The sequence below is a fragment of the Buteo buteo genome, chromosome 19, assembly GCF_964188355.1.
Source record: "Buteo buteo chromosome 19, bButBut1.hap1.1, whole genome shotgun sequence".
NCBI lineage: Eukaryota > Metazoa > Chordata > Aves > Accipitriformes > Accipitridae > Buteo > Buteo buteo.
In genome coordinates this window covers 11,231,174-11,245,888 of record NC_134189.1, presented here as the reverse complement: position 1 = coordinate 11,245,888, position 14,715 = coordinate 11,231,174, and the positions used below count along the sequence as shown (strand labels likewise).

Sequence of the window (14,715 nt, the reverse complement as noted above, 5' to 3'; positions counted from 1 at the left end):
ATTTACTTTCCTCTGTGTGTGTTTTCCTAGAGGAAGGCCTCTCAGAAATAGTAATCAATAACAAACACTGCCAATAAAAACTGAGGTCTTTTGTATCAGAAATGAATTTAGATGTTTTGTGTAGATTAAGGCTGTTAGAAAACTGAAGGAAACATAGCCTTCCACTGTTTGGATGTATTGTTCCTTTTCCCCTAGAACAGAAACCCATAATCAATGAACTTGCTGGTCTTTTATACAGATGGCCCAAATACCCCTCAGATCTGTGAGGTGTCTCCACAGAGTGATTCAGGGACATCACATCAGGCAGAGGCCAGAGACGTGCCAAAACTATCTGATAGAGAAGTCTAGGTGTAAGCATTTTAGTTGTGATAGATTTGTTGAAGAGCTGTGCTGTTACTCTTGGGTTCATTGGGGGTGTCTCTCCATTCCCTTTCTATGTACTGTCAATGAAAAATTGGCAGTTGCCTGTGTAGTAGTTGCTGATGATTTCTGAGGCTTGTGGTCAAGGTGAGAAAGTAGTAGATGGAGTGAAGCGGGCATGTGTGACGAAGAGTCTTCTCTTTGTCTTTCAGAGTCTTGTACTGTTACTGAACTTCTCAAATGTTCTTCCAAAGACAAGTGCTTTCTGCCAAATACCTCTTTTTAAAGTAGCATGTTTTGTTGCATTAAAGTTACAAAAAAATTTTAAGGTTGTGATCACAGTTGCAAACTTAGTTTTCTTAATCCAGCTAATAATGATGGTGAACTAAGGCTGTACTCATTTTTATGGTCTTGACAGTGACAAGAATTGGGTTTTACTTCTGGCTAAGTTTTGTGTTGCATGTAATCAAAGTTTCTCCTCTAGCAAAGATTTTACAATTACTGCTAGTTGGCATCTTAGTCTTGTTTACATATCTCAATCATGTTTCTGGAATGTATAAATGTCTTAAATTTCATCAGCAGTTATCTAATTCAAAGACATGATTGTTTTATCCCCTGATTATTTTTCAGGAAATACCCAGTGTAACATTAGCAGTCTGAAATCTTTAGCTTGGATGCAAAACCCTGTTTTCTCATCTAAGATTTCTGCATCACTGTAAGTACTGCCTTAATACTGTTGTTGATGTTTTTTATGAATTTCATATGTGACTTTGTTTTCCTGTTTTATTTTGTTATTGGTGTCCTTTGAGAGAAAGTAAGAGAGTGAGGAAGATAGAGCTATCTTTGAATTTTAATAATAACACCTGGAAAACTGTAACTTTGTGACTCTTACAAGCTAGGTCTGAGTGATGCTTCTAATTCCTAAGTTTGAAATCAGGAGAGTCTTAAAATCTAAGAGTCCATGAAAGAAATTCAGGAACCCTGGGTGATCTGAGAGAAATGACCTGAAACATTTTGTTGAGAAATTGTCTAATACCCTGCACAAAGTGAGCTGTTTGTTCTGTCCTAGGTGGGTTTGACCACACTGAGAGGAACTTACCGAGATGCAAACAGCATTCATGCTTGTAGGTTGTCATGGGGTTTTTGTGCTTTTCCATTTTTGAAGACTGAAATAGTGTTTGACTTTGAAGATGTTGTCTCTTAACAACGTTCCAGAGGTCATTCAGAAGTAACATGCTCACCCAGTTGGGCTTGTTGGTAATCAGTGTAAGTTCTGGAATATAACACATGAAGAGTTAGAGATTTGTGACACTGTTACCTCCTGGAGATGTACTTAATGAAATAGCAGAGGTGATGATGTCATCTCCATGCTTCATGCCTTCTGCTGACTAAGTTAACACTACCAAACTGAATTAGGGGTGGTTTGCTTGTAGCTACATGTGCTGTTAACTAGAGTCACAGACTCGTGTTTCTCAAAAATTAGTAACTGCCCACAGTGTCAGGGAAGAGCAAATGACATGTAGAATAAAAACAAGTGGGCCATGTTATTATGAGAGATCTTTAGTGAACCCAAATTAATTTTCTCCTTTTTTTCATTGTATTTGAAGGTATAATTGAAGTCAAGTCTTCTTGTCTGGAAACTCTGACCTGTATTATATTGTGTAGGTGCTTCTTATGCTCAGCTCTTAAGCATTGCTTATTGTATCATGTTATACAAATACTTTGGGCTTTTTCCATCATTTTTGGATGAGAAGGTAAATATAGCAATCTTGTTAAATTAAAAAGTTGAATGATAATAGAATTAGGAGAGTAATGTGAGGATTTTGTTACTCATTAGATAGTCAATAGAATTGTTAGTTGCTGCTCTGTCGTCCTGTACCTTAACTGTGTTCTGGGAAATAATTTATGCAGCTTGACATTGACATCGATGTCCATGGGATGTGCCAATGGAATTGCTCTTCTGCCTAGCAATTTAAGTTCAATGGTTCTGTTCATAATGCATTCTAAGTCATTTCTTGCTAAGTGAAATAGGTTCTGATCAAAAGATTAAGGTTTGGGTTTTTTTGTTGTTGTATTTTTTTTGTTTGGTTGTTTTTTTGTTTGTTGTTTTTTTTTTTTTGGTTTTTGTTTTTTTTTTTTTTTTTTTTTAGAATTTTGGCTTTTGGCTGAAGAAAAAGAAATAAAAAAAAAAGATGGACTGGAATGTAAGACCATTCCAGAATGCTGATGTAAAGAAGAACCTGCAAAGTAAAGAAGCATGTTACACTCAGTCGCTTTCTAATGCACATGCTTTTCCTCTGACAAATGCCAATTCCTCTAAAAGTGTATGCACTGATGCTGGAAATAACCAAATGGTGTATCTGCAAACTAGCAATGCTGCCTTCCCTCTTGTTGATGCTGAAAGATTCAAAACTTCATATCAGGCTTTACCAGGAGCATCTGTAGCTAGTAATGATTTTTTCATCTCAAAATACTCACTTGTTCGACATCCACTGTCCTGTGTACCAGTCACTCCAAAACCTCCCAATCAGACATCGCTTTTGCAGGCAGAGATGACTCAGACTTCTTGGCCAAACTCCCATGGCTACATTTATTCCTGTAGAAAGTTACCTCACCCATCTCAAATGAAAGCTGGAAATAACATGAGGAATGTACTTCAGGAACCTCAGTACGTCCCCAGAAACGGTTACGCTGTGCAGCCACAAATACAGCAGCATAATGGTGTGAGAACTACAATGTTATATCGAAGTAACATTCCTTCCCAGAATAGTTCTATGTCTCTTGGTACATCTGGGCAATGTGTCCAAAACCAAATATATCATTCCAACAATCAGTTTAAAGTTTTACACTCGCTGAATCAAAATACTGAAGCAAACGTACAGCTGCTACAGTATCGACCAAGTCAGATGGGATCAGAAGCTCCTAGCGGATGTTCTGCACCATCTTTGCCTGCCAACTGTGATTCAAGAGCTGCAGCACAGTCTTTAATAGGTGTACCACAGGCAGTTCAAAATGTGCCTAATGGATACACCCTTAGCCAACAGAGGCACCCATCAGATCCAGAAAATGCTTCTGATTTTAACAGTGTTCAGCAACACTGTCAGAAACAGCAATCTGGAGAAGTCAGTCAATCAGTTAGGAATGTCAGTAATTCAAGTGGAAATGTGACAGCAAATCAGCCTTTTAATGAAAAGTCTGTGCCATGCCCTGGCATTTCCAAAGAACTGTATGATATTGTGAAAGAACTGGAAACTCTTTCTTCAGTGGCTGCTTCAAAGCCACCGAGTGATAGTGCTTCAGTTCAGGAAAGCCAGACTAGTAGTTTAATGAATGGGCCTGTTAATTCTCAAACTTATTCAATAGCAGTAGATGGAAGAAAAATTACAAAGGACAGACTAGCTTGGGAAGCTCAAAGGCTGCTCACTATTAAAAAAAAATGCATCCTGCTTGAAAAGATGCATCGTTATAAAAGAAAACTCTTCGCGGCTTCAAAACATGGCAAAAGTATTCCCCCACTTCCTCCAAGTTATCAAGCTGCTCTTGCTAATTGTTTTTCACAGGTGCCCAAACAAAATGTACCACCTTCCCCATCTGAAACAGTGATGACAGAGAGTCCAATACTTAACTCTTCACCTGAAGAAAGAAATGACAAAAATGTAGCCAATGCTGATAACAGAGGATTAGAGGTGACTCAAAGTAACCCTCAGGTGGAGCAGGGAAGCCTTTCATCAAGCTCTGCTCCTATTCCCTCTCAAAGCAAACTCCCAGCTCAATTAAATAATCCCGAGAGTACTCCCATCTTGGAACAAAGGGATGCATGTGCCTTGAACTCTTCTCAAAAAACTGTGACATCCTTGAACAACACTTCATGTTTTAGTCAAGTGGATAGCTCTATCAAAATTGCATCAAAGAATGTGCCAGCTAACCCCAAGAATTCATCATTTCTTCAGTTTGTATTGAGCAGCACAAATATATTGAAAGAGAAGACAGCTGGTGCTATTGCTGATAAAATACTGACTAGTCTCCTGCGTAGTGAAAAACCACTGGTAGATGGATCTGCCTCAGGTGGAAGCTTACTAAAAGACACTAGTGAGAAGAACATAGAAAGTTTGAAAAGTGAGCAGGCACTTACGGTTCACACAAACTCTCCTGCTGAATCTGGTGAAGCTAAATTCCAGAGTGATGTAGCTCAGAAGAAAATGCCATTTACTGAAAAGACATCTGTTAATCAGAACAATTGTAGTTACTCTGTGGAAGAACTAACTGCATGCCTGGGCTTGTGGAGAAAGCATCCGTCAGAATCTGTAACTGTGCAAAATAGCCAGTCAAAGGAAAGCCCCACAGCAAATCAGATTTCGCCTTGCAGCCAAAACACAAAAAATAGAGAACAAAATGTTCTGGTTAGTACAGATGAAGCAATTTTGCCTGTAACAACTGCTTCTGTAGCACAAAAACTTGATACATTGAGTTGCAATTTGATAAAAAGTTTTGAACTCCAAGTTGCAGTTGTCTCTCCTTTAGTACTTTCTGAACAGAGAACACAGAGTGAGCAGGCAGGCAAATGTCCAACATCTGCAGGTAAAACCTATCCAGTGATTGACTCAGGAAGCATAAGTAGCTTGCAAGAACAGGGGAAAAATGTTTTAAGTGTGGTAAATACTGATAAAGGAACAATAGAAACTGTTTGGTCATCACCCAGTAATTGTGTTCTGGTACAGAAAGTGGACTCACCTTTGCAACAGACCAAATTAGCTAATGGAAACAGAAGAGTAAAAAGCAATCTGAGTGCAAATAATTCATACGATGAAAACCAAAGGAAAGTTGGTCAATTGGCACAAGATGCCAGAGAAAATCTGCAGCTTGGATTACAAAACAAGCCTTCTCTTCCTGAATTGGTCATGAATTTTTCTAGTAAAATCTTTCAAGAAAGTGTAAGAGACCATGAAGCCAAGCAAGCAGAGACAGGAGATACATCCACAGCTGTGTTGGAAGAACAGATGTTTTGTATTTCTAGTGTATGTTCTCTTGTTGAAGGTCATACGTTTTATAATCCACAAATAGCAAGTATCTTCAGGTCAGTCCCTGAGACATGTGCATTAAGTGATACCTCATCAGAAGGAAATGCATCTGACCCAAGGCAAAAGGAACAACAGGTGGACTTGTCTAAAAATGAGCTGAGCAATAACACTCCCCAAAGAGAGAGCTTCCTGCAAAATGTGTTGGAAGAATCATCAAGCTGCATGAATAAAGCAGGTAAGATTTTGGATGGTATCACAACTAGTCATTTGGAGAAAGAAAGCAGTGGCGATCCTCTTAAAACAATTTCTACCTCAGAACAAAAAATGTCACTCAATGCATCTTTGAAGCATCCTGAAAATGACTTGGAAATTCTTGCTAAGTTAAACCAGCAGTTAGCTCAAAATTCACTAGATTTCTCAATCAGCATAACTGCTGAAACGAATGCGTTCACTGTTCCAAGAGACAACAGTAAACAGAATTACATGTCTAGTAAAAATAGCACAGAAAGAGAGATGAACGTTTTTGGAGCAGAACCTATTAAATATCTAAACAATCAACTGTCTGAACTAGTGGAAGAGTTTCCATATGGCATTGAAGGTGCTGATATGCTAACAAAAGAACCCGTACAAAATGATTCTGTGGCTGAGTGGATGGAGAACAGACCTCAAGAAGAGACTCAAATTTGTGACAAGAATTTTCATTTGAAGGACCCAGTAGATCAGATAAAAATTGAAGTGTTAAACTTTGATCAGATACAAGAACTGTTTCCTGAACACAACTGGTGTTCCTCTAGTGACAACGAGAGAGTAGCGAGTCAACAGTCAGGAGAGGCTTCAGCTGAGGAGGAGAACGTCGAAGGCAGTATTCAGCCTCGTCAGAGTCTATGTGAGAAGAAGAAAATACAAGAAAAAACATCCAACTGCAGGGTGGGGTGGGAAAAAGATTGTTCTTTAATGGGTTGGCTATCTGTAGGATGTAAAATGCCACAGTGTCCCTGTATATTTGGAACATCTGGTGCAGAGAAAAATGATGGTCAGCTTTCAAAAGCTGAAAATACTAGCTCTGCAGAGAGGCAAGAGAAGAACAGTAAATCTGATGCCATAATGAAGAAAAACTGTGCAGTGGGAAACCTGCCAATTTCTGAAAAAATCCCAAACAATGATAGCAAAAATAAAAAAGATACTTGCAAATACACCTCTGCAATGAACAAAAAAGCTAGGCTAACGGTGAATAATGAATGCAAACCACTTACAACACAACAGGAAATAATTGGACCAGATAATTCCTCTGAAAACCAGGATGCTGATAAATCTAAAAGGAGCAGCTTGAAGAAAGAGCCGCAAATCGACAGAGAAATCCCATTGTTAGGCAAAGAATTTCATTCTGACAAAAAAGAATATCAGATTGCTGGTCATATAGATGCAGACAACATGACAAAGTCATCCAAAAAGAAAGAGAGAGTTTTCAAAATGGAGTCCCTTTCAAAAGATAAAACCGAAAGAGATTTGGCCATGAAATGCAAAACAGACATTCACAAATTTACAGACTCAGAAACTGTTGAAATTAAGCATGTTGAAGTCAATGAAGGACAAAAAATTAAAACCTGTGAAGAGAATTCAGCTGAAGAACAGAATGGTAGGAAACAAAAGGAGATACTTGGGCAAGATGTAGGAATTAACATCAAAGAGAAAGCAAAATTATCAGCAGAAATAAAACATAAAAAGCTGAATAGTTACTGTGCTGATGCTATAAAGTTCCCAAATTTTGGCACTGTAGACTTAAAGTCAAGAAACCCCAAATATTCTCAGCCTAAATCTATTAAAGTTCATCCTTCACAGGAGCAGTCATACAAACGGAAGAGGAAGGAAAATAAGATTGGGAAGAGAGACCCTAAGAAAACAAAAATGGAAGAGGAAAGACTGAAACAATCTGAAGGAAAAAAATCCAAGCAGCTTTCACATAATTGCGTGATAAACACTGACAAAGCTAAAAAACTGAATGGAGAAAATGGCTGGAAATCAAAGAGTTCATTAGCAGATCGCTCTGTGCTTAAACTACAGAGAAAAAGGGCTCGATCTTCTACCATCTCAAACTACTTTTCTAACAAAGAGAGGCGTCTCGATGCTCAAAACAAAGACAAGTGCTCTGAGAAAATGTTTCCTGATAAAAATCTGCTGTATTTAAATAGAAGAAATAACAGATTAAAATTGCATCTTCAAAAGGAACCAAAAAAACACTACCTGAACAGAGTTGCATTTAAACGTACAGCACAGGAACGCATATATCTGACAAAATTAGAGACATCACCTGTCAGACCCATCTGGCCTATAAAGCCCAAAGTGTCACAAAACAGCGCAGATGTGAAAAGAGATGCTTCTGTCTCCGAAGTTGAGAAATCACGCAAACTGGGAGTACTTGAATTTAAGCTGTGTCCAGAGATACTGTTCAGAAATCCAACCACTGATGAGGAGAGCTTAGCTGCAAAGAATTCCCTGGAAAGAGAGAAAGCCGTTGTGGCAGGTATGATACTATCTTGATTATTAATTTGTAAGTAAAATAATTTGCAAGTAAAAAGCATGCACTCCTCCTTGAATTCATGTTACACAAAACTACAGACAGTGAAAATGTGGGACTCTAGAAGCTGAAGGTTGAAATAGCTTAGCTAGCTTTCTGACAGACTGTAAGTGTGTGTTAAGCTGAAAAAGAACATGAGACTTCCTTCAATTTTACATTTTATTCTTTTTTCCTTAAGTTTTACAGAACAAAAGTGGAGTAGTTCAGAGCATGGCAGTTTGAAGTCACTTTGCGAGAAGACTTTCTAACCTATTTGTAGAAGATAGCTTGGCTTGTTCATAGAAAGCACATTCCCTTGGCATAGTTACCAAAGGTGATCTAATTTGTATTCAGTGTTCACCTGGTTGTGTGTAAATGTGGCTGGGTAGACAGTGGAGGGAGAGATCTTTTGGGGCATTGAGGAAGAGAGAGGGCTTTGGCCAGACAGGCCCTGTACACAGTCTCTGTAACCTTTGCCATCTTTGCTTTAAGCTGCCTTTTTTACCTTCTCTTCTTCCCTATCCCCAATCTTTTGACATTTTACGTGGTGCATTGTGAAGCATATTTGTGTCAAATGCTATATTTGATTTTAAATAAAACCAAATCTTAAGTTATACATACCAGCCCTTGCAGTCATTTTCACACCAAAAGGAAATTCCCTTTTGCATGTGCTAGTATATGTGTTAAAACTTGATGCTGAATAGAGACCAGAACTTGTGATATAGGATCCTCAAAAACATTTCTGAAATTTTCTCTTTAGGTGTCAAGAGTAAAAAAGAAGATTGGTTAAAATGTGATCCAGTGAAGCAAAAAAAGCTGGAAGAGATCTCTACAGGTGAAATGACTTCTGATTATCTGTTTTGAAATACATGTTAAATACTCATTGCTTGGTTTTAAGTGTTCCTTTATAATAGCAAATCTTAATAAAGTATTTTAACTTATTCTTTACTTGCTCTGCTGCTGAAATGGATACTGTAGAGTAGACATGAGTTTCACAGATTTGTGGAGATTTTTATTGCCATAAAAATATGTTGTTGGAGATTGGTGGAATTTTCCTGCATATGTGTGTGCAGTTGAATCAGAGGTAGCACTGGTGACAAGATTCAAGTACAGTTTTAAACTGTAGGTAAAGACTAAGGTACCTCTTTCCCACTTCAAAATGTAGGAAGTGATGTAACAAAATCTAGTGTGAGACTATAAAAACAGAAAGTGATTTTTTTAAATTTTATTTGGCTTTCACAGTTACGTTGATGCTGTCCTCACATACATGTGTGCTCACAAGTACCAGGACCTGTGTGTCCTAATAGTCTGGACAGGATTACTTGTATGACACACAGAGGAAAAGTGGTGCCCCTACTACATCTTCCTTGTTTCTCTTGATTGGCAAATTACTTTTTGGATAGTCTTTTGTAACCTTTAGGAGTCAACAGTTAAAACAGTGGCATCTTTCATCTCAGGATCTTGGTTGTTCTGTCCTTTGTAAATCTTGGGCGAGGTTACTCCCTGCTGTCTTTGTTTCTTTGCTTTGGGTATCTTTCTAGCTATAGTCTTGTTTTCTTACTGGTCTAATAGAAAGCAAAACGGTACATTCAGCATGCTGTAACCTTGTTGCCATCCTGTTCTTATCGAGTGCAAGTCCTCTGCTGACAAGTTACCTGTGTTGTAGTCTTGATGAAAGCAACATATTTGGCAGTGTTTACATCTTTTATTGCTGTTGAATGTGTCCTAGGCTATTGGTGTCTGCTATTATTTTAGCCCTTCCTCTTGTTTTTTCTTACTTTCACGAACACATGTTTTCATTCACACCTTTCTTAATATTCTTTAGAAATCTTAGGAAGACACCCAAATGACCATTTGGTGCTCGAAGATGCATTGGAGATTGATTTAAGTCTGAGGTACTTGATGCTTTAGGAAGGAAGTTTGTGGCATCCTTCTTGACAGTGGGTGGCCTGAAGTGCCACATGCATAAGGAGTAGCGTCATTTGAGACTTAGACTTTTGCTTTAACCTGCTTCTCTGTCTGTCTTTCAGCTGAGGACAGTATTCCACTTGATACAGCTATACAGATCCTGGATGGAGATGGCAAGGCTCTTCACATTCCAATCAAAGACTCAAAAGAGGTGTTTCAGACCTACAGGAAAATGTATCTGGAAAAAAAGTCGCAAAAGCCTTGGTAGCACTCCTGTATCATAGGTCTTATTCAGTATCACTAGGAAAAAAAATGCCAACACTAAAATGCTTTTTCCTGTTTACTTCATATTTCTGAATAACTGTAAAAAATATATATTTTTTTTTTGGGCTTGGCATTTTTCCCCCTATTTGCCTTGTATTTGTGAATGATTGAGATCTTAGTCTGTATTTATTGCACAAATACGCTTTGGTGCTGAAAATGCCATTGTCAAATGTACTGTTTTCTTTTTGGGATATTTGAGTCTTTTTTTTTTTTTTTTTTTTTTTTTTTTAAAAAGATACAGGAGTTAGTTGAATCTTGACCAAAAAACCTCAAACTTATTTAAATTGTTGTAGCCTGTTTTGTTTTCTGATTCTGGAGAACTTGTACTTGTGGTACTTTCCATTGCTGGCAGTGGAAGAACAACTGGAAAGGGATTGCAGTGGATTCCCAAGCATTACACCTTTATTTTCTACTTATGCTAGTCTGATTGTTGTGCTTCTAACAAGACTTTCTATTTTTGTAGAATTTTTTTTTAAACTGGGAATACAAATACAAAACCCTCAAATTAAACATACAGATCGGGGATACAATGAAATATTTATGCTGCTACCCAGTTTTCTTACATTTCTTTTTGTGGAACTTGTACAAATTGAACTCTTGAGTTCTTCATCTGAACACAGTGCTGTAAACTGATAGTTGACTGAAGACTTCTCTTGTTTTTTTCCTCTCTCTCTCTGCTTTCTTTACACTTGAAAGAAAAGTGTGATTGTTAAAGTGCAGGGAGTTTCAATTCACTCTTGTCTGGACTATGTTGCTCACTTTAACCAGACTGTAATTAATTTCTTTGTTTATAAAGTTAGATAATGTTTGGCTACATGTTCACTGTGACATAAAGGTTATATTTGTTGTTGGATATCTTATGTTTAAGTGCCTTTTCATTTTTCAGAATTTTGAATTGAATCATATTTTTTCAGAAATTTGGTACTTGATTCTTTCTATCTGTTTAAACCTTTATACTGAAAGTAAAAACTCTGTAGATATTTCACTGAACGGTTTTTATACTTGAAATAAACTTTTGAAGGCTATGCCTTGTCTTTTTTTAGTTTAAAAGTATAAAGTTGTGTTTATTGCAGTTAGTTAAATAGGCATTGAAGATATTCCTGTAGATGAAAAGCAGCTTTAAAATAAGTGCCAGATCTTCTTTCTTAAAAGGCTTGCAAGCGAGAACTGGACTTGAGTCCAAGCTTTTTCTAATGAACTTCTAATAGCATGTACTTATACTTCAGAAAACACATCAGGAATGTTTTTCTCTTCAGCATTTTTTTTTCCCTCCTGCTCTGACTTGGGAATTGATTGGCACGAGTACTTAAAAAGCCTTCAGTACTACACCATTGCTGAAGATGTGTGCTTGTAGGCATCTTGAGTATAATTACCCAGTGGAGCATAACATTAAAATTTCCTAGCTTTATCTGTATGCTGAATTAAAAAATGGCTTTTTTGGGGAGAAAAGTCCTCTCCTTCCATCATGTGTACATTTCTCCTCTCAAACTAGGGAACTATTTGGGAGGTTTTTAACTCCCTTCCTGTCTGGCACAGCTGTCCTAATAACTTAGATTTTTTTTTTTTCTTTTTCCCCCCCCCGGCTGGATGCCCAACTGTTAGTCTGTGGGGAATGTTCCACCAGAGCATTTTGTAATAATATTGGCAACTCTGAGAAGGTTTTATTTTACATTTTCTTGGGGGTTCAGCACCTGTATTATACTGCCTGCATTGGGGAAGATTCATTGTAGCTTTAAGTGTACACAGTACAAACAACACATAGCCCCTGTCAAGAATTTATTTTGGGTTTTGTTCTGCATAGTGATACATGAAGCTGACTTAAATGCTTGAATGAATTCTTTTCAATAGGAAATTATTCAATCCATTGACCCATGATGATTATATTCTAAATATTTGGAGAAGTTTGCTCACTGACCCTGTGCACCTGCTAAGTGAGAAGGCTAGTTTCGAGTCCTGGTAGATACAGCTACGTCTTCTTCCTCTCTTATACCAAAGAGTGAATCTTGGCTCTGTGACTGTGTTTACCCAGTGACTTGTGCCTACACTGCTTTGTTATGGCTAGGATCTTTGGGATAGACTGGCCACATCCTTTCTGCTTGGTTCGTGTGTTGGCTCAATAGGTATTTTGTAAGCCTTTGCACTTACAAATGGCTTCTAGCTTATGCTATGATTATTGTGTAATTGTTGTATACACCTGCATACTAAGGGGGGTGTGCCAGATGCTCTTACTCAGTTGCCATTTCTACTGCTCCTTATGGTGCTGACCGAAGCCACGATACTACAGCAAGCCCTTGGCCTTGGACAGGCAAGATGCTGGCATCCACCTAGATGTGGCTACAGTGAGAAAATGAGTGTTATGTTGCCCGAAGTGAGCTGATAAGTGTGAGCATGAGGGCATTCACTAGCATTTAAGATGCCTATCACGGATGTGATGTGTGCCCATTGTCTTGTGTGTTGCCTGTACTTGAAAGGACTTGTAACATGAATGTCACCGGTGGGGTTACTTTGTAAAAACCACGGATCCTGTCATGGATCTGAGAGCACTAATAGGTCTTAATGGTCCTGATCATTCGTATGTGGGACCTCCACTCACACCCCCTGCTCAGGGGCCCAGGAACTCCATTTAAGATAAGCTAGGGCTTCAGTCCCTGCCCAAGCAATGTTCAAGGTCTACCTGTTTCTAGCTCCGTTACAGTCATGCCTGTGTGTGGGCATGGAAATTGCCCGTTGATCCAGACCCTGACCTGTGGATGGTCGTCCTGCCTGGACTCAGATGTATGTTACTGTGAAGCTGCCTGTCAATTGCGACTATGTCTGACCCTGGTTGCCATTACTGGATCTGATCCTGGCCTGCGATTGACTTCCCAGCTTCACATTGGCCCTGCTTCATCACTACAAGCTTGTCTGATGATCTGGACTCTGGTTTGACCCTGGTTACCATCCCTGTCCTGCTTAGGTGCTGTGGGGATGGGGCCTTGGCTGGTGAGGCCCCTGCCTTGCCAGTTGCGGTATCTCCCTTGGTTTCTGGCCCCTGGCCCTTAGGGAGCTGCTGGTCCTTGCTGAGCCCTGACAGGTACAGAACTGTGGGATGTGAGCGTGCAACATCCTGTCCTGTTAGTGTCTGTCTTTTCTGTCCTTCCCCTTCCCTTCTCAGAAACTTTCTGTGTCAGTAGGAAGAGCTACCACTTCTATCATTCTTGCCTTTGTGCCCCAAGAGAGTCATGGATGAGGTTCCTGATACGTGTAAAAATGTAAACGTCATTTGCCACTCATTTTCAAAGACAAGAAGATGACCCACAGAACTACAGGAGACTGATCAGCCAGCCTGATCCCTTTCTTTGGAACGATTATAGAACAATCCTCCCTGAAGCCATGACTACCCAAGTATAGTAAAGATAAGGTGATTTGGAATATTCGGCATGGATTTACAAAGGGTAAATCACACCTGACCAACCTGATGGCCTTTTATGATGAGGTGACAGATTCTGTGGACAAGGGGACTGTAGAAAATGTTGTTTACTTTTAACAAGGTTCTTGATGTGGTTTCTTGTAGTATTTTTGTAGCCAAATTGGAGAGAGATGGTTTGGATAAGTGACTTGCACTGTGGGTGGAAAATCAGCTGACCATCTGGGCTTGGAGGGATACTGTCTGTGATCAGGGGTACAAGGTCCAGCTGGCATCTGATTACTGCTGCGTTCTTCAGCAGTTGGTACTGGGGCTGTGATTGTTCACCATCTTTGTTAATGAATTGGGAGAATGGGATGTAATGAACCTTTGCAGGTTTGCATGGAGAAATGGGGTCCTCAGGAAACTCAAGAGTAACTGTTGTGGTTTAAGCCCAGCTGGCAACAAAGCACCACAAACCTGCTTGCTCGCTCCTCCCCTGCACCTGGCCCAGGTGGGATGAGGAGGAGAAAATATAAAGAAATGCTCCTGGGTCAAGACAAGGACAGGGAGGGATCACTCACCACTTACGGTCTCAGGCAAAAGACAGACTCAACTTGGGGAAAAAACAAGATCAGTTGAATTTACTACCAATCAAATCAAAATAAGAACAACGAGAAGTAAACCCCAAATCTTAAAACACTTTCTCCCCATCCCTCCTTCCTTCCTGGCTCAAGTCCTCCTCATTTTCTTTACCTCCCCCCCTCAGCAGCGCAGGGGGACAGGGAATGGCGGTTGGGGTCAGTTCCTCACATGTTGTCTCTTGCTCCTTCCTCCTCAGGGGGAGGAGGACTCCTCACTCGTCCCCTGCTCCACCGTGGGGTCCCTCCCACAGGAGACAGCTCTCCATGAACTTCTCCGGCGTGGGTCCTTTCCGCGGGCTGATCTTCAGTCACCGACTGCTCCAGCGTGGGCTTTCCCATGGAGTCATGGCCATCTTGGGGGGCATCCCCCTGCCCGGTTGTAGGCTCCCCCCCGGGCTGCAGGTGGGCATCTGCTGCCCCGCTCCCCTCCGTGGGCTGGGGGGGGACAGCCTGCCGCCTCACCACGGGCTGCGGGGGCATCAAAACCCCCTCCGGCACACCTCCTCCCCTCCCTCCTCACTG

General features: G+C 39.9%; 1 protein-coding gene across 1 annotated transcript in view; it reads left to right on the top strand.

Moving 5' to 3' along the window:
* Nucleotides 1–11,017, top strand: part of RESF1 (retroelement silencing factor 1) — a 29,979-nt gene extending 18,962 nt beyond the window's left edge. Inside the window, 4 exon segments of the mRNA XM_075050928.1 lie at nt 991–7,899; nt 8,693–8,767; nt 9,963–10,093; nt 10,095–11,017. Of these exon segments, the coding sequence (XP_074907029.1) occupies nt 2,553–7,899; nt 8,693–8,767; nt 9,963–10,093; nt 10,095–10,124 (5,583 nt within the window). The 5' untranslated portion in view covers nt 991–2,552 and the 3' untranslated portion in view covers nt 10,125–11,017.
* The last annotated feature ends 3,698 nt before the right edge of the window (nt 11,018–14,715 follow it).